This window comes from Balaenoptera borealis (assembly GCF_965194805.1).
Source record: "Balaenoptera borealis genome assembly, chromosome: 17".
Classification (NCBI taxonomy): Eukaryota; Metazoa; Chordata; class Mammalia; order Artiodactyla; family Balaenopteridae; genus Balaenoptera; species Balaenoptera borealis.
The window spans coordinates 1,401,040-1,420,930 of record NC_138876.1 but is presented as its reverse complement, the minus strand read 5'-3'; the positions used below and the strand labels follow the sequence as shown (position 1 = coordinate 1,420,930).

Sequence of the window (19,891 nt, the reverse complement as noted above, 5' to 3'; positions counted from 1 at the left end):
GTATTGGACCTCAACTCTACTTCAATTTTTAAAAAGTGGCACAGGGACTTCCCTGGTGGCACAGTGGTTAAGAATCCGCCTGCCAATGCCGGGGACACGGGTTCAAGCACTGGTCTGGGAAAATCCCACATGCCGCAGAGCAACTAAGCCCGTGCACCACAACTACTGAGCCTGAGTGCCACACTACTGAAGCCCGCACGCCTAGAGCCCGTGCTCCGCAACAAGAGAAGCCACTGCAATGAGAGGCCCGCGCACGGCAACGAAGAGTAGCCCCCGCTTGCCACAACTAGAGAAAGCCCACACCGCAGCAACGAAGCCCCGACGCAGCAATAAATAAATAAACTTAAAAAAAAAATTTAAAAAAATAATAAATAAATAAAAATTAAAAGTGGCACATTCACACAATTGAATTCTACGAGTGATGTAAAGGAGGTTTACCTTTCACATACATACTTATCTTAATAAGCATGAACAAGCACAGACCGTGAGCCCTTCTCTTACAGTCACACGACTGAATTGCTAACAACGGTGGAAGGATTTGCTACAGGACACACACTAAGAAGGATGACCAACTATAGAAGGACGAGCTACCAAGACAACATTGAATGAGTGAGAACACATATCAAAAGTCTGCAACATCATGATACACTTTGCATCTGAACTGAACTAGACAATTACATGCACCGAATAACTGTTTCAAATAGGATCAAAGGCGGAGGAGCGACAAGATCCGGTGATGACGCCTAGTATGGGGGAAACAGGAAAGCAGGCTCGCTGGGGACCTGGAGGTTACCGCCTAGGTTACAGCTTGGACGAGTCCTGCGTGCCCGGAAGTTTACAGAAGGTCTGGGCAAGAAGGGCGGGGTGGGGCGGGGTGGGGCGGGGCGAGGGGCGGGGATTGCGGCGGAAGTTCCAAAGTCTCGCTAGGACCCGGGACCACAGGGAAGGTTCCAGAGGTCTTGGCAGGACGCGGGCATCAGGGAAGGTTCCAGAAGGTCTTCGCAGGACACGGGGTCACGGGGAAGGTTCCAAAAGGTCGGACGTTTGTTGAGGGGGGGGCGGGGGGGGGCGGAAAACGTCCCATAAGGTCTGGGCAGGAAACGTGGGCACAGGAAGGGTCTGAAGGTCTGAGCAGAACACAGGCTGGGAAGGTTCCAGAAGGTCTTCGCCAGACACGGGGTCCCGAGGAAGGTTCCAAAAGGTCTGGGCAGGACACGGGGATGGCAGGGGCGGGGAAGGTTCCAGACGGTCCGGGCAGGACATGGGGATGGGGAAGAAGGTTCCAGAAGGTCCGGGCAGGACACGGGGATGGGGAAGAAGGTTCCAGAAGGTTCGGCAGGTCACGGGCGGTTGGCGCCGTGTAGCAGGCTCGGACTCGGCCTCCGGTCAGCGTTTGCCGGTCCTGAGGTTCGGCCCTACCCCCTCGAGCAAGGTTCCGGGATCCCGCGGGCGCCAGTCAGCCATCCGAACCCCAAAGCAGGCCCACCCATGGGGTCTCTGGTCTTCTCCTACCCCCCGAGCTGCCCCTCCCCTGGGTACAGGAACCTCCAACCTCCCACGAAGCGGCCCCTCCCCATTCCAGCTTCCGTTGTGTCTTTTTTCAGGCCCTTTGTTCTGGGTTGAATTTGCTGTCACTTTCCTGGCTTTTGAGATGGAAAATGAGATCCTTGGGCTTCAGCCTTTCTGCCTTTCTGATGTGTGCTTGGCCTCCCTTCCTTTCCTGCCACGCCTTGAGGCTGATTAGGTCTGGTTTTGTTGTGTAATATTTTAATTATCGAGCTGCCCAAAATAGTTTTTGTTTTCTCCTGGGAGTGATGGGGGCGTGGAGGCTTTATTAGTTGGAATTGTTCTTAACGTCCGAACACGTGAAGCAGCTGGTTTTTGCTTAACGCCACTGTAGTCAGGAAAGGTACTCTGAGTGAGTTTCAGAAATCCCTTATGGATGTGAAATCTCCATCTGCCTTTAACTCTCACTCTACTTTTTGCCTTTTAGTCTACACTGGCTGATACTAATGGAGCTGTTTCCACATCTCAATTCTGTTACCCCCTCTGCGTGGGGCTCTTGTTGTCAAATGTTTTATTTCTAAATGCGATGTGCAGTAAACATGCCTTGTAGTGGGATCTGCTGGTAAGGCGACAGCCGAACTGTTTTTGTGTCGAACCATATTCATTTTACCTTCCTTTTTGGAGCATATTTTCCCTTCCTTAGAATAGAAGTCCTGGTGATCGGTGTCTTCTTTCTACAGCGTTTGGAAGTGATTGTCCGTGAGGTTTTCTGTTTCTCCTGGTTTTGTGGAAAGACCAGACATGGCTGGGATTTGGCTGCCTAAAGGTGCGGCCTGGGTTTCCTCTGGCTGATGTGCAGATTTTCACTTACTAAAAATCACTTTCCACCGTTCAGCTGTGGTACGTCTGAGATTGGTCTTCCTTGTGTGAGTTTTCTTGTTGCTCTTGATCTTTTGTGAGAGGTTTTTTGAAGCCATCGGTGTTTCCCTTAGAGTTCTGTAAACTCTTCCCTAGCTCAGTGGTATGATTTGAAGTGTTATCAGAAAGGTGTTTTCTAGAGTGCTTGTCCAAGTCCTTTCCGTGAATCTCCTGAAGATGAAGCACTTTTGCAGGAACACTTTCATAAAAGTGTCAGAGTAGAACAATAACTGTAAGTGCCAGAAGACTTAAAAAATGGCCAGAGGTAAAGATCTGATGAGAGTTACAACTGTCAAAGAAATTGGGTTATTTCTGTGACAGATAACACCTCAAGATAATAAGTAGACTTACAAGTGATAACATATCAGATGTCTAAGAATTTAATATAATTGCTGGAATACTTATATTAATAACATATATCCACAAAAACATAATCTAAGGGTGTTTTCGCATCACTTGTTTGACAATGCTTCCCAAGCAATTAACATATCTCTTTTTTAATTGAAGTATAGTTGATTTACAGTATTGTGTTAGTTTCAGGTGTACAGCACAGAGATTCATATATAAATATATATATCAAGATATACATATATATACCTCTTCAGATTCTCCTCCCTTAAATGGTATTACAGACTACTGAGTACAGTTCCCTGTGCTATACAGTTGGTCCTTGTTGGTTATCTATTTTATATATAGTAGTATGTATTTGTTAATCCCAACCTCCTAATTTGTCTCTCCCCCACCCCCCTTTCCCCTTTGGTAACCATACATTTGTTTTCTATGCCTGTAAATGTCTTTCTGACTTGGAAATAAGTTCATTGGTATTTTTTTTTTTAGATTCCAAATATAAGCGATATCTTATGATATTTATCTTTCTGTGTCTGGCTAACTTACCTTAGTATGAAAATCTCTAGGTCCATCTATGTTGCTGCCAATGGCATTATTTCATTCTTTTTATGACAGATATTCCAGTTTATATATATTGCACATCTTCTTTATCCATTCATTTGTCGATGGACATTTAGGTTGCTTCCATGTCTTAGCTATTGTAAATAGTGCTGCAGTGAACATTGGGGTGCATGTATCTTTTTGAATTACGGTTGTTTCCAGATTTATGCCCAGGAGTGGGATTGCAAGATCATATGGTAGCTCTATTTTTAGTTTTTTAAGGAACCTCCATTCTGTTCTCCATAGTGGGTGCACCACTTTACATTCCAACCAACAGTGTAGGGGGGGTTCCATTTTCTCCACACCTTTTCCAGCATTTATTATTTGTAGATTATTTGGTGATGCCCATTCTGACTGGTATAATATAATATCTCATTGTAGTTTTGATCTGCATTTCTCTAATAATTAGCGATGTTGAGCTTCTTTTTCATTTGCCTTTTGGCCATCTGTATGTCTGCTTTGGATAAATGTCTATTTAGGTCTTCTGCCCATGTTTTTATTGTTTTTGTTTGTTTTTTATATTGAAGCTGTATATGCTGTTTGTATATTTTGGAGATTAATCCCTTGTCTCTCTCATGGGTTGCAAATATTTTCTCCCATTGTGTAGGTTGTCTTTTCATTTTGTGTATGGTTTCCTTTGCTATGCTAAAGCTTTTAAGTTTGATTAGGTCCCATTTGTTTATTTTTGTTTTTATTTCCATTACTCTAGTAAATGGACCCCAAAAGAGATTGCTGCGATTTATGTCAAAGAGTGTTTTGCGTATGTTTTCCTCTAGGAGTTTTATAGTACCTGGTTGGTTTTTTGTTTGTTTGTTTTTTTAATTAATTGGTTAATTTATTTTTGGCTGCATTGGGTCTTCGTTGCTGCGCGCAGGCTTTCTCTAGTTGCGGCGAGCAGGGGCTACTCTTCGATGCAGTGCGCGAGCTTCTCATTGCGGTGGCTTCTCTTGTTGCGGAGCACAGGGTCTAAGTGCGCGGGCCTCAGTAGTTGTGGCTCGCGGGCTCTAGATCGCAGGCTCAGTAGTTGTGGTGCATGGGCTTAGCTGCTCCGTGGCATGTGGGATCTTTCCGGACCAGGGCTCAAACACGTGTCCCCTGCATTGGCAGACAGATTCTTAACCACTGTGCCACCAGGGAAGTCCAGTACCTGGTCTTACATTGAGATCTTTAAGCCACTTTGAATTTATTTTTGTATATGGTGTTAGAAAATGTTCTAATTTCATTCTTTTACATGTAGCTGTCCAGTTTTCCCAGCACCACTTACTGAAGAGACTGTCTTTTCTCCATTTTATATTCTTGCATCCTTCGTTGTACATTAATTGACCCTAGGTGGGTGGGTTTTTTTTGGGATTTCTATCCTGTTCCATTGATCTATATTTCTGTTTTTCTACCAGTACGTTACTGTTTTGATGACTGCAGCTTTGTAATATAGTCTGAAGTCTGGGTGTGCGATTCCTCCAGCTCCATTTGCTTTCTCAAGATTGCTTTAGCTATTCAGGGTCTTTTGTGTTTCCATACAGATATTTTAAATTTTTGTTCTAGTTCTCTGAAAAATGCCATTGGTGATTTGATAGGGATTGCATTGAATCTGTAGATTGCTTTGGGTATTATAGTCAATTTGACAATACTGATTCTTCCAATCCAAGAACACAGTATATCTTTCCATTTGTTTGTGTCATGTTCAATTTCTTTCATCAGCGTCTTATAGTTTTCAGAGTACAGGTCTTTTGTCTCCTTAGGTAGGTTTATTCCTAGGTATTTTATTCTTTTCACGTGATGGTAAATGGGATTGTTTCCTCAATTTCTCTTTCTGATCTTTCATTGTTAGTGTATAGAAATGCAAGAGATTTCTGTGTATTACTTATGTATCCTACAATTTTACCGATTCATTGATGAGCTCTCGTAGTTTTCTGGTAGCATCTTTAGGATTTTCTATGTATAGGATCATGTCCTCTGCAAACAGTGGCAGTTTGACTTCTTTTTTCAATCTGCATCCCTTTTATTTCTTTTTCTTCTTTGATTGCTGTGGCTAGAACTTCCAAAACTATCCTGAAAAAATGTGGCGAGAGTGGACATCCTTTTCTTGTTCCTGACCTTAGAGGAAGTGCTTAGAGAGTGAGGTTCACCTCTAACCACTTGGAATCTTCAGTTCCAAGGGTTTTCCCTGTCTGCCTTCTGACTTTAGCTCATTCACCTCCTCCCCGACACCTGTCACACGTGGACCAGAGGCTGATGGCAGATGCTGGTGGGGTGATGGGCACAGGCTCCACTTCCAGAGCACTTGGTCTCCCAGGATCCACCGAGAGCTCTTGGAGGCTCTGCCGTGGGAAAATCTGCTTGGTCTTTATGGGTCCTGGAGACTGCGGGCCTCGCCAGCCCCCGTGAGCGCAGACAGCCCTCCTGGTTGGCCTTCCCTACCAGATTCCCTCTGCCTGAGGCCAGCCTGGTCTTCAGCCAGTGGCCAGACAGGCCAAAGGACCTGGGATGACAGTGACTCCCCTGGGAAGGGCTCGTCCCTCTTTGCAATTTCAGTTCATCTGGGCCTTGGTGCCTCCACATCTGTCCTAAAGCTCAAAAAATGGGACTTAAACCTAGCCGGGTTTCCTGGTTGTGGCAGCCCGAGTAGCACCCTGCCTCTCTCTCGTTGTGGTCAGCTTGCACTGGTCATCACGACTCTGCCTGGAGGCCGAGTGACCGAGTGGAAGGCATGTCCCTCCAGTGGGGGTTTCTCATGCTTTTGCCACATTTCCCAGGAAGAGGACGTTCATGACCTTTGCAAAGCGATTTTCCTGCCCGAAGTTTACAGTCCCACAGTCACGTCCCTCCTGACCCCAGGCCTGCTGTGGAGAAACGCGCGCTCCTTCCGTGCTTTTCCTTGAAGCCCAGGCCCACGTGAGTTCGCCAGGCATCTCTGTGCCCGCAGGCCACACTCGCCGGCCCACCTCGCTCTCTGACACTTTGCTCCTGTTTCACTCCTGGGGGATCCTGTTTGCTCGGTGTGAGAATCTCAGTCCCCACTCTCCGCCTTTCAGGGGCCCTGGCTTCGTCTCCAGGACCTGTTCAGCTGTCAAACCCCGAATCTCTGAGCGCTGGGGGGTAACAAACGGTGCAGGAAATTGTACTGCTCATGGACACTTTCCGGTCTGATTTCTGCTGTGTACTTCATCCTAGCTCTTGAGTATTTCCCCATCAGCCTAAAGGTCTCAGCGGGGCGTCAGTGAAGACATTTGGTAGGAATTGGTCAGCATCCACTCGGGTATCTGCAGTTCAGGAGGGTTCAGAGTGTCTGGCGTGGCAAGTAGAAGAAGAGGGCCTCTGGGCGTTGACTCTGGGTCACGAGCCGCTGGTGAGACCAGCCCTGGGAGCAAGGGTGGCATGAGCGAGGGGACAGATGAGGGACAGCGGGCAGCACCGCGTGGGAAGGGGCAGTGGGGAAGCAGGGCCTGGGCGTGGGGGCATCCACGTGGGCGGCCGACTGGCTGAGCGAATCAGCAGCCCCGCCGGACACTGCCGCTGAGCCCCTCCACCCCGGCCCTCCGCACCCGGGTGCTTCAGCCGTGTTCATCCCAAGCGGGAGGGCCTTTGGCTACAAGCAGGGTCGAGGCCTAGCCTTCCCTGAGAGAGCTGGACTTAGGAAGGCAGGGGGGCCGGGGCGGGACCCTTATGGTCCCCACCTCAGGGGCATGGCTGGCTCTGCACCGTCAGCCCCCGTCCCGAGCCCCTCAGCTGGTGCCGTGGCAGGTGCACGTCAGGGGTTGCCACCAGCTGGGTGGGTCTCCTCGGGGTGACAGGCGGCAGCAGGCGAGGCAGCGTCCCTCAGAGAGGAGCCCCACTGGGCACTGAGGGCACGTCCTGCTCCTGGCAAGGGGGAGGGGGCGCCCCAGGGAGACACCTGCCTAGGGCTGGGGGGGGGCAGTTTCCAGGAGGACCACGGGCATTGGCAGCAGTCGGGGTGCACATGGGTCCCCGCACGGAAGTGTTTCAGATGTGGGCCCTGCCTGGCGCCTGGCGGGCGTCCCCTGGAGCAGGTGCTGGCGTCTGGACTCGGGTGTGACGAGCCCCAGACCCTCCCCTGCTGGGAATTCGTGGCTCTGTGATGCCCAGGCCCGGGAGACATGATTGCACGGGGTCCACGCTTCGTAGCCACAGGGCACGTTAGGCTCCCGGCGCCTCTGCACTCGTTCCCCTGCTCTAGTCACCGCCCCCTGCGTTTGTCGCGGTGCTTGTGCAAGCGGGAGATATAGCTCCGTGGGCGATGTTCGAGCTCGTTGCACGAGGCGCCCTTGAGGTCAGGAGACAGCGAGCAGATAAGCGGACACGTGCGGCCGTGTGGCCACGTGGAGACAGCCCCGGGGCCTCGCTGCCCGGCTGCGCCCTGCCGGTGGAGAGCAGGCAGGATGCCTTCGTCCAGGATGAAGGCTTGAGCTGGGCGCAGCCATCGTGTGTGGGAAGGGCTGCTGCCCGGTCCCTGCGGAGGAGCGCCCAGCCCGGAGCGAGAGGCACTGGAAGGTGGGAAGGCGGCCGGGACTCGCGTGCTGGTCGAGCTGGGAGCCGGAAGCCCCCGGGGGGAGCCACGCCCCCGCTGACTTGCGCCCCGGGTCTCCTCACCTGCAGGTTGAAGCCCCACAGGGACGATGCTCCTCTTGGCCTTACTGCTCCTCCCGGGCTGGCCCCTGGGCTTCGCTGACTCAGCCTGTGAGTATCAGGTCTTCTGTGTCTTGGAGGGGGTGAGACTTCTCTTAATTGGGGTCATTTTAAGGGTGTGAATGGAACTTTCATCATCTCAGCCAGCTGAGATCTCCATCATCAGTGCCGTTGGGGGGCACGGGTGTCCGTGAGCAAGGGGAGGGTCAGGGTGGAGGAAGGCTTCCTCCAAAGACCAGTGGACCCTGGGGCCTGAGGGGGCGGGGGAGCCTCCAGCTGTGGCCCTTCCTCATCTGGAACAGGCAGGAGTGGCTGAGCTCAGGGAATTCAGGGGGGCTTTGGCCTCTTATGACCACCAGGCCTTCCTTGAAAAGGTGGGTCCAATCAACAGAGCAGAGGCTTCACACACCTGGCCACCCGGAGGTGTTCCTGGGAAGCTGTCTCTGAGAACAGGAAAAATGCCCGGGTATAGCCGGCTTCTGTCCAGGGAGCCCGTCCTGCCCTGGCTCAGGGTCCACGGACGGCTCAGCTGTGCAGCCTCGGGGAGCCCTTGGTGCTGAGGGAAGGGGACAGCTGCCGGAGGGGTGCAGCGGGTGGCAACAAAGAGGAAAAGGCACGTCGCAGCAGGAGCCTGACACTGCCCTCTGTTATCTAGGGACCTATAATTTGAAATGCCATGACTGTTGGGCCATAAACAGCTTCACCTGTCCAAATGTTAGAGAGTGTCCTTATGAATTCAGGCGCTGCCTGACTGTCTCCACTCGTAAGTACCTGATTATCTTTCTTACACCTGTGAACTAGTCACCCCACCTGAGCAGCTTCAGGGACAGGGCCACTCTGTCCTTTCTCTGTGCCTAGCCCCTTGGCCTTGGCCTCCTCTGTCCCCATCCTGAGAGCATGTTCCCAGAACTAGGCTCAGCCCCAGGAACGGGCAGTAGCAGCCTCTTACAGAGACACAAACCCTGCCAGGTGGAGCCTCCTGTGCACACGTGACCTGCGATGTCTCCAGGGGCTGGGAGGACAGCTGCACCTCAAGGCCTCCACGCCTTGGCAGTCCCTGGTCATGTGGGTCGATGCCCCAGTGCGGCCTGGGCAATTCCTTGTCGCCCTTTGGATTGTGGTCCTCTGGCGAGGCCTTCCAGCAAAGCAGGCCCAAGAAGTAGATGCACCTTGGACTCCTTGGGACAATGCCTACCACACAAAAGATTCTCCCCAGCTTTTGGATGCTGGAATAAGGAGACAAACTTACCACAGTGGTAGACTCAGGTCAGTAATCGTTTCCTGGAAGGAGCAGACAGCAAATGTTTTCAGCTTTGTAGGCCTTCTAATCTCTGTCGCTACTACAAAACATTGTCTTTGTGCAGGTGGAAGCAGCCATACAGGATAAGTAAACATATGATCGTCCCTGTGTTCCAACCAAGCTTTATTTACAGACACGGTTGGTGGATGGGTTTTGTCCCAAGGCTCCTGTTTGCCAGCCGCTGCTATAGAAGGTCTGAACAGCTCCGTTAACAAACTAGGAACAATCAGCACATAAAACAGCAGACCCAGAGATGACCAGATACAGCTTTTTACAGGGTCACATATGACTCTACTTGGTTGAGTTCATGCCACGATATAACCCAGCATCAACAAGTCTCAAATGATTGACATTACGTAGGGGTCCTTCTCTATTACAGTGAAATTAAGGTAGAAATCATTACTCAAAAGAGAACCAGGAGATCCCCAACTGATTAGTAATTATTCAGGGCATTTCTAAACCAAATACACAGAAGACAAGCCCCAACAGAAATTGGGAAATAGTAAGGTCTAAACGATTATGAAGTTATGACAAGTTAAAAGTGTGGGGAAAGCAGCTGAAAAAGTGCTTTGTGCAAAATATATCACATCACAGGCCTCTAGTAGAAGAGAGAACAGGGTGAAAGTTTTCTCAGCTTCCATTCAAGATGTTAGAAAAAGAATAGATGATCCACCCAAAGAAATGAGAAGGAAATATAAAGAGGATAGCAGAAATGAACACAAGGTAAATTCACAAAGCCAACGTTGGTTTTCTGGAAGGATTTATGGTATTGATAAAACAGAAGAAGAGATCACAAAGAAGAAAAATAAAATTCTCATTGCCAATATCAGAAATGGAAAGGGAGGCATCAATCAGCCCTCACAGACCTTATAAAGAAAATAAGGGGCTGTTATGAGTAGGCTCCCTGTGAAAAATGTGAGATTCCTGATGAAATGGGCAAAAACTTTTAAAAAATTGTTAACCGTAACTGCCTCCCAATGAGATTGGGAGGCTGAAGTGTCCATCATGCTTTCCAAAACACCTACGAACCAGAGATTGCTTCCCTGGCAAACACCGCACTAGTTTCATGGAAGAAATCACCCCAATCTTCCACAGACCTCTCCAGATAACAAACAGGGAGGGGCTGCTCCCCAGCACATTTACCATAGCAGCTTAAGCCTAACGCAAAACCCGAGAAAGACAGTGGAAGAATGGGAAATCTCTGACCATCATCTCTCATGACTAGAGATGCAAAGGTACTAACCAAACATTTGCCAGAAAAACCCTAGTCTCCATGCCCTGCTGGACGCCCAATGCATGCCTACCCTGGATGGGATCCTGGAATAGGACAAGAACGATAAGGGGAAATGAATGAGCTCTGAATAAGTGTGGAGTTGAGTTAATAAGAATTTATTAATATTCATTCATCATTTGGGACTAATGTACCATGGAAGTGTGATGACAGACAAGAGGGGAGTGATTACAGAATTGCATTGTGGCTTACAGTTTGAAACCTACCAGTTCAATTCCCCACATTAACAAAGAAAATAGGAAACATCATAGAGTGTTGATCAACATGCAGAAATTTTTATGTTAAAATCCGATACCCTTTCCCAGTTAAGAAGAAAAGTGTAAGGAAATGGAAGCAGAAGGGAATTTTATCTCATAGAAATTATGATAGTTCAGTAGAAGGGTGGGAGGATTTTCCTGAGTCAAAATGGGGTGCGGATGCCTTCCATCACGACCTCTGCTCCCCATGGAACCAAGTTCATGGTCGGTTCAGTTAGGCCAGAGGAACAAACAAAACACATGGTGATTGGAAAAACAGGAATTACACTGCTAGTAGTCACCAAAGACCACAGGCTTTGGAAACAACAAGTGAATTTAGCACAGGCCCTGGATACAAGGTCAGTATTCAGCAATCAATCTTAAAAATCGATTGTGTTTCTATACACCAATGACTGACCAACTGACAGTGAAATTTACAAAAAACGCAAAAGTATCACTACCTAGGAAGAAATCCAACTAGATTTGTGCAAGATTTCCACACTGTAACTACAAAAACACTATGGAAGTTAAAGCCTTAAACCAATAGAAGGATACAGCAAGCTTATGGTGGTGAGTCCCAATGGAGTAAAGATTAATCGACAAATTCAATGAAATTGGAGTCAGGGTCTCAGCAGGTGGTGTGTGTGTGTGTGTGTGTGTGCGCGTGAAGATTCCTAATGTTCAAGTGTTTATGGAAATGGAAAGGGCTAGGAATAGCCAAGGCAAGCTAGTGGGAGAAGAAAAATGCTGGAGGACTTGCACTCTCAACTACCAAGAGCATTTATATCGTCTCATTTATGAAGACAGTGTGGGGTGGGCTCAGGATAGAAAAATAGACCAACAGAGGAGAAAAGCAAAGTCAGAAAGCACATATTTTCAGTTACAGGCTTTCTGATGAAGCCGACCCTGCCCTGGAGTGGGGATAGACTCTTAATTGCCTTGACGAGTGGTGGATACACGAGATTACATACTCGGTATTCACACCATGCAAAAGAAGCAGGTTCGGGACATTTGTGGATCTCAATAAATACTCAAAAATGAAGTTGTTAAAACAGAAAATGTAGAAGGGTGTCTTTACGTCCTCTGGAAAATTAAGAATTTTCAAAACTGAACAAAACACTGCTGGTCACATAAGAAAAAATGATAACTGGCATTATGTAAAACTTCACAACGTCTGTCCCTGAGAAGGTACTGATAAGACAGTAAAAATGCACACCATACATGAGGAGAAAGCACTTCAAACACATATCTGCTAAACGACTCGTATTCAGAATATAGAATGAACTTCTTCCTACCAGTCAGTAACTAAAATAGTAGATCATCTAATAGAAGTTTGAGCAAAAGGCATGAAGGCAGTTTACCAGATATGAAATGTGTATGGGTAATAAGTATAAGAAAAGTTGTTGGACACGATTCCTCTTGGTGGAAATGCAGCTTGAAACCACAATACAATGACCCCAACGGGAATGACTAAACATTCAAAGACGACCACACCATGTGTTGGCGAGATTTTGAAGTGTGCGGGATCGTGTGGAGTATAAACAGGTACACTCTGCGGAAATCTCTTCAACAGCCTCTGCCAAAGCTGTACTCAAGCACGTCAAAGACCCGGCATTACCACTTCTGGGTACGGAGCTCCTGAAACACTCGCAATGCCCCACCTCAAGACAAGGACAGGAATACTCACTGCAGCACCACCTGGGGTAGTTACAACCAGAAACGGCCTTAATGTCCATCAACAGTAAACTGTGGTTTATATTCATCAATGGCAAGTATACAACTACGAGAGTGAAGAACATACAACCATGCACAAAGGCAGGGATGCATTTCACAAACACCAGCAGAGAAGAGGAGGCAGCCACAAAAACAAAGTAGGATTTCATGGGCATTGATTCAGAAGCAGGCAAACTCATGTATAGGCTCAGAAATGCAGACACTTCCTTCTTATCTTTGGCCTTGGCGCTTCTAGTGCCTGAATGGAGGAACGGAGGGAGGAATTCGGGGCTTTCCACCCAGTTCTGTTTCTTGAGCTGGGTGCTGTCACATGGTGATATGCACTTGGTGAAAATCCATTAAAGATGTTGGCCTATGATTATGCACTTTTCTTTTGAATGTTGTACTTTAATGAGCTCTTTATCACATATGGAACATAAAGAAAAGCAAGTGACTGGAGTGTAAAAAGCAAGTGACTGGAGTGTAGTCGTTGGTTCCTTCTGATGTGTTTGAAGAGGCAACCTCAGATGCACGAGTGGGTACATCCAGGAGGAAAGGAAGTATTTGTGCAAAGGCTGTGAGACACAAGGGGAACAGAACAGGTGAATGAGGCCTGTGGAATTTAACGCAGGGATTCACGAGGCAGGTCTCAGGGGGAGCCCTGATCAGATAGCATTGGTTGGTCCAGGCCATTGGTGAGCCCTCCAGCGAAGGTCATCACAGTGTTCGTGGGGCTCTGCCTGGGATGGTGCGTCAGGTCTGCCCTGGGGCATCAGCGTTTCTATGTTGGGCCAGGAGCTGGAAACAGCAGGCAGAGGGGCTCAGCAGGAGCTCATCTAGAGGGGCCATGCCAACTGCAAAAAATCAGCTGAAGGCCCTAGTATAGGGGCTCTCTGCTTGAGGGTCTGTGTGATCTTTGGGATCCAAACAAAACATGTGTCCAGGTCTCCATTTTATTTCTGGGTCCCTGGAATCCTTATGACAAACAATGAACAGGACCACTCATTGGTGTAGCTACGGGACAAGGGACCATAAAACTACTTAGGGAGGCCAGATGCCTAGATGAGGTGGCAGTGTAGGTTGAAAAACATCCCCAGGGGAAGTTCTTCATGGAATAACCAAAACCTCTAGTGGGCTTGAATATTCTTGCTCAGTCAAGAATTATAGGCAATGTAACAACTTTTGGGGGATGGAGCTAGTTAAGATAAACGTGCTTTGATATTTGCAAGTAGAAATCGTGAAATCTAAGATTTGCATCTCTACTTCATTTTTAGGTTTGAGTCCTCGGGAACTGCTCGTTTACAAGAACTGTACAGACAACTGCACGTTTGTGTATGCAGCCCATCAGCCTCCTGAAGCCCCCAGAAAAAGATATTTTCTTACTAACAGTTTCTACTGGGTTAGTTGTTGTAGTTCTATGACTTGCAATTATGGAGGACCTACTAATCTTGAGAGGGACATCTTACCCGATTATACAGTTGAGGAGGAACTCGAAGGAACTGTGCGACCAGGGGGGTCAACCTTGTTCCTGAGCTTTGTCTCCATCCTAGTCAGCAAAACACTGGCGTGAGAAGCCCCTGTGGAGGGACCGATCGTCTCCCTGTTTCACAGAATGAGTTGGTGGTCCTTTGCTTTCTTGTGAGCCAGAGACACGGACCCCCCAGGGGCCCCCTTGGCGAGTTACCCATTGAGGGCTTGTTTCAAGTGAGAAATAAACAGCATTATTGTTTGGGTACTGTGGACTCAAGAGACTTCTTTGTGGTTTTAGCATTTGACCCTTTTTCCCTCATTAGGCATCGTCTCACACATAGACAAAAATATCTTCCCACTTTAGGGAGCAGAGATGGGGTATTTTAATAAAAGCAAAACAGTCACAGGCAGACTCTACGTGACGTGCCCCCTGAGAGAGTGGCGCCAGGTCTGCTCAGACCCCGGGCACCCGAGGCACCTGAGCCTGCATCCTCCCAGTTTTCAGGTGGGGAGGACGACGGAAGCAGACAGGGTCCTGGAGATGCGGTGGTTATGTGGACTGTCGGGGCCTGCCATAGAGACTGTGTCCAGCGCCCCGCGTGGCTCAGGCAGACACGCCCCACGCGACTCAAGCTGCCTCTCAAGGTGGCGCCAGGCTGCCTACAAGGGTCGGAACGTTTCCTCAGATGCTGGCATCTGAGAAGGGCGAGCGCCTGAAGGCCAACTGGTGACCGCCTTGAAATGAACTGTCTCCTTTCATTTACCTCCCGGGAGCAGGCCCCCCGGAGTCCGCGCAAGGCTGCTGCGGGCTCCGGGGCGGTCACCTGGCGCGCTCCCCGCGTGCCGTTACGCAGCGGTGGCCGCGCCAGGCCCCGCAGAGCGCGCGGGGAGCCCCCCAGCCAGCCCTGACCCGCCGCGCCGAGCTCGCCTTGCCGGTAGGTAGTTGTAAGCGAATAAGCCTGTAGCTGAAGGTCAGGCATTTTAAGAGCTCCGAGGAGCTGGTGAGGACGGGGCAGGGGCGGATTTCCAGGCTGCAGCTGGAAACAGGTGGGCACCCGGGGCCGGTGCGGGAGGCTTGAGAGAGTCCGACGCGTGTCGCTGAAGCACCGAAAGCCAACGTGCGCTGGAGCCCCGAGCGCTGAGGGTGAAATAAATACCGCGAGGGAGATCCCGAACCAGGGCGAGCCACGGCCTTCAGGAGGGACACAGGCTCTGCAAAACCGCAGCAGGGTGTGGCGATGAATGCTCTCCCACCTCCAGCCGTCAGGCAGCTATTTCCGTTGCGCTGAGCCCAGCACGAGGCCGGAAGACAAGGATGCCCTTCAAGGCACCCAGATGCCACCCGCCACCCCCCGGGGCTCGCAGCAGCGCGGCGGAGGCAGGACGTGGGTCTGGAGCGCCAAATGGCAGAGGGGACCCTGGTCTCATCACCTGCCGCAGCGTGATGACGATCCAGTGCTAGAGCTGAGACATCCCCTGCCGCAGGACAGAAGCAACGGAAGCAACGGGAACGGGAGCTTCCTCGGCCCCCACCTCTGTCGCCGACCCGGGATTAGGTCGATAACCAGAGCCCCTCTGCTCTGTCCACGTTCCCTCACTGTCTGCCCGCACCTCACCCTCATTCCTGAGGTTCAGAGTCCTGAGTGGCCCTCTCTTCATAGGATTTCTCAATTTCCTATTGGCCTGGGCTACTGGGCAAAGGACAGCAGGGGGAAGGGACCCAGTGACTCAAGAGCACAGACGCAGTCATTCCTGCCCCTTTTGTGAAGCTGCAACCTTCTATCCCATAGTAATCAGGAAAATCGCCCAGCTAGGACAGTGACCCATTTCCCTGTCTGGAGGGGCCCCAGATGGCTGGGGCAGGGCATTGGTCTCAGTTCCCAGTTTCACAGGAGCCATGAACAGGTTTCCTTGGCCTTCCTTTGTACCTTTTGAGCCTCAGTCTTGCCAAGGCGAGGGGACGCTGGTATGATGAGTAAACTGGCTTTCTGGCCCACATCGCCCCACCTGTCTCTCCCCAACCGCTCATTCGGGGCTTGCAGGACGAGGCCTGCAACCACAAGCCCCAGAGGCAGGAAACTGTAACTATTTTTAAACCCTTACGTCAGAATCCCTAAGGGCATAATAGCGTAGGTTGTACTTTCACTTCATCTGGCACAATTGGGGTTCACAGTGAATGCTGCCATATTGCCTAATGGCAGAAACAGCCCACTGGTTCTGCACCCGTGTAACCCTGCCCTAAATGGCCAGGAGTGGATGGAGCAGGCAGGACTCAGAGTAGAATCGCTGCAGTCTAGACCAGCGCAGTGGCCCTACCCTACTGTCCCTTCCAAAGGTGGGAAAGTTTGGGTATAAATGGAGAGGAAAAATAATAGCTGAGGGTAAAAAGATAAACACAATGAAAGAAATCCAAGATTACATGCATGCTTCAAAAGGGGCGCCCTTACGAAACCATCTTTTAGCCCCACTAGATGCCTGGAGGGGTGAAGCCACACTTTGCTGAGACCACCTCTGATCTTGAAACGAGGACAAGATCAAGGAGAAGCCTACGGACCCGAGTGAGCTCGCCCTGGGAGACGTTTCCGACAGTGTCAAGATGGGCTGGACTGATTGTTAGTGTTTGAGTGGGACTCTAGTTACGTGCCAGCATCGATTCTCTTATTTTCAGTCTACACCTGACAAAGACTCCCTCCTTGGCCAAACTCAAAGCGGTCTCCTCTGAGCCCTCTTCTCAACTGGGCCTCGACATTGACCCCAGTCCTGTCTTTGGCCTGTGTCTCCTCGTTTTAGCAAAGAATCCTGCTACATCAGTTCAGTGAGACTGCTCCCACCTTTGATATCTGATCAAGTTCCACCCTCAATGTCCAAGTCCTCGGCCTGCCATCAGCAAGAATCCCCCACCCTTGATGTCTCCTCTCAGCAAAGTTCCATCCACTGAGCCCTCACTCTGCTCGTTGGATATAAATCCCCAGCCGTCTCTACTGTATTAGGAGTTGAGGTCAACCTCTTTGCCCTCTTGCAATCATTTTTGACCCCTATTGCAATAGTCTTGAAAAAAGTCTTTCTTGCCAGTTAAACAACTGTCAGAATACTTTGTCTTTAACAGGCTGGTACCATGACTCGAAAGGATGTGACTCATCATTGGACCCCAAGCCCACGTGTGCACCTGGGGAGCCTTTGCCTTCACTCCTGGCTGGTTGATGGTGGGTCCAACAGTGAGTCCATATAAATGGAGAGCTGGTGCTCTGGATGAAGCACGGTAGAGACAGATTCTGGTTTTTAAGGTTCTCAGTATTCTCTTGAGGCTGTGTCAGAGTCCCAAGGTTTTTTGAAAGGTACTGTATTCATTTTCTAGGGGTACCATAACAAAATACCACACACAGGCTAGGTGGCTTAAATAACAGAAATTTATTTTCTCATAGTCCTGGAGCCTGGAAGTCCAAGATCAAGGTGTTGGCAGGGTTATTTTCCCCTGAGGCCCCTCTCCTTGGCTGGCAGATGGCCACACTCTTGCTACCCCTTCACTTGGTCTTCCCTCTGTGCCTGTGCACCTCTGGTCTCTCTCTGTCAGTTCAAATTGCCTCTTCTTAGGAGGACATCATTCTGACTGGATTAGGACCCATCCATATGACCTCATTTAACCTTAATTACTTCTTTAAAGACCCTCTCTCCAAATAGTCACATTATGAGGTACTGAAGGTTATGAACTGAGGGGCATTATTTAGTCCATAACAGGCATCATTGGTTTAGAACATGGGAAATCCTCACTGGGATATCATTTGGTTGGAATTCAGCTCTTTGTTATTTGGGGCATGTTTTCTTTGTAGACACCCTGTTCGGATTGTCTTCCTTTGTCGCCGTTACTTTCACACTTCTCTTCCCCATGGGAAGTTCTCACTCTTTCGACCTCCTCTGAAGACTCCCACTGGCTATATGGTTGGCCACTATGGCGGCAACCACTATGGCGCCAACCATGTCCACTTCCCTCCTTGTTGTCAAATCCTTCATTAGTAAAAATCCTTGATTTTACTAAGGATAGTTTGGAGGCTCAGTGGCCTCATAGGGAAACTTAAGATCCCCAAGTGGTTCATCTAAGTCTTCTCCCTTCCCATCACCTCCTCTCCTTCTTCCTTCCCCCCAGGCTCCTTGAATCCTCTGATACGTCCCTCTTCAAACCCCAATCTCCCCCCATCCCTCTGTTCATCTGTTGGACCTTCCCCTTCCCACTCCAGCCCTCAGATCCCTATAGTCACTCAAATTTTAGGCTGCCCACCTCCAATGGGGGGCTCTCAAGGGACCAGAGACCCTAAAAGCAACCACCTCAGGCTGAGAAGCCTGAACGGAAACAGATTGAATGCTTTATCTCCTTAGCTGAGCTTTGGGGACGCCCAGAAACTGCTTGGTATCCCCTCAGCACCTCAACTGAAATTTAGTCCACAGCTCCTGTAAGACTACATGTCACAGCGAAAGAAAATCTTGAGAGTCTCTTCCACGGCGTTGGTGGGACGCTCTAACCTGCAGGTGGAGCAGGTGACCTCAGATTGCCTCATCTGCCAGAAACACAATGCACGTAAAGATAGAAAGTGGGGCAAAGACAAGAGCCAACTCTTTTTATAAACCAGTGACGTTTGCATCCCTATGTTTATGCCTGACTCATGGCTAGGATTTCAGAATGAAAGCTCTAAGACCCTGTTCGTATCTTCCTGTATGCTTATGTATGTATGTACTATGCTACATATATATGATATTTTCCTACCTCCAGATATTATCAAATTAATTTATAAAATCCCATAAAGAAGCTTGTTCTAGTATAATTGACTTAGACATAAACAAGTTCTTACATACATGAAATATTTCTAAAACTCTCATAAATATAGAAACTAACCCAAATGCTGTTCTAGTTCATGTGATTTGGCTAAATCTTGGTTAATAAGATCAGATTTAATAAGATTTAATTTAAAAAAAAATTAAAAGCTGTGTCTTCTGAGTTATCAGCATTGAGTCACATGAGCAAACATTTTTATTCTATTTAGATTTACTAGTCAAATAAGCTAATGTTATACCTACTAGATGTTTAAGGTTATAAAAATTATAAATGCAACAAAAGTAGAAGTAAAGATGTATTAGAAATGAATTACTTGATGTCCATTAGTTCATGTACATCAAATGCAGCAGTAAAACAATATATATATATTTTACATTTAAATTTTTTTCTGCTTTTGTGATTTTGGAGGTACTTGCCTAACATGCACATGCTATAAAAATAGTTAACAGGAAAATAACTTGAGATGATGGCTAGCTTAGTTTAATATCTTATGAAATTTTCATGATTAATCCAAACATATTTGTTAATACCACATGTATTAAGTTGATGTAAACGAAACAAAAGTTTTATGAATGGACATTTCAACAATTACTATGTTTTATAATATGTCTGCTTTAAAAAGTTTCCAAAATCTTCTTGGCACTTTGTAACTTCAGACTTACGCTCCATTAAGTAATAGATATTCATTAAATACCCAGATCATTTTTAAGTAGAAACTACTGAAATATTAATGACTAAACATAAGTTTACTTTTATATACTTTGGCTTCTTGTTTCTAAATATTACAGAAGTTCTAAATATATTTTATTCTGTTAATAAACTTTTTTTTTTGCTTCATTGAAAAATTGTACTATGAGGAAACATAGGCCTATAAAAGTTGTGAGATAGTATAGTCATGAAATTTGCTAGCCTGCTACAGAATGCTAGTATATGACAAACAGTTCACAGTTATCTACTCCCTAGTTTTCTCTGTAAAATAAATTTGCTAGGTTAAAAATTATGTTCAATATATATAAATGAAACTATTAGAAACAAAAAGG

General features: G+C 48.1%; 2 protein-coding genes across 7 annotated transcripts in view; one reads left to right on the top strand and one right to left on the bottom strand.

The window, feature by feature from the left end:
* Positions 1 to 19,891, bottom strand: part of LOC309614884 (cytochrome P450 11B1, mitochondrial) — a 44,873-nt gene that overhangs the window by 12,975 nt on the left and 12,007 nt on the right. The gene's annotated exons all lie outside the window — the stretch shown is intronic.
* On the top strand, positions 226 to 14,411 carry GML (glycosylphosphatidylinositol anchored molecule like). Of its 3 annotated transcripts, none has more exons than XM_082363739.1 (4): positions 226 to 1,035; positions 7,987 to 8,067; positions 8,672 to 8,779; positions 13,831 to 14,411. In XM_082363739.1, exons 2-4 carry the CDS (start codon positions 8,007 to 8,009, stop codon positions 14,124 to 14,126), a joined length of 465 nt encoding a protein of 154 aa, XP_082219865.1. In that variant the 5' UTR covers positions 226 to 1,035; positions 7,987 to 8,006; the 3' UTR covers positions 14,127 to 14,411. The 3 variants fall into 3 exon arrangements, with proteins under 3 accessions (XP_082219865.1, XP_082219866.1, XP_082219867.1); XM_082363740.1 differs by having other exon boundaries at positions 226 to 1,201; XM_082363741.1 differs by lacking the exon at positions 226 to 1,035 and having other exon boundaries at positions 7,792 to 8,067.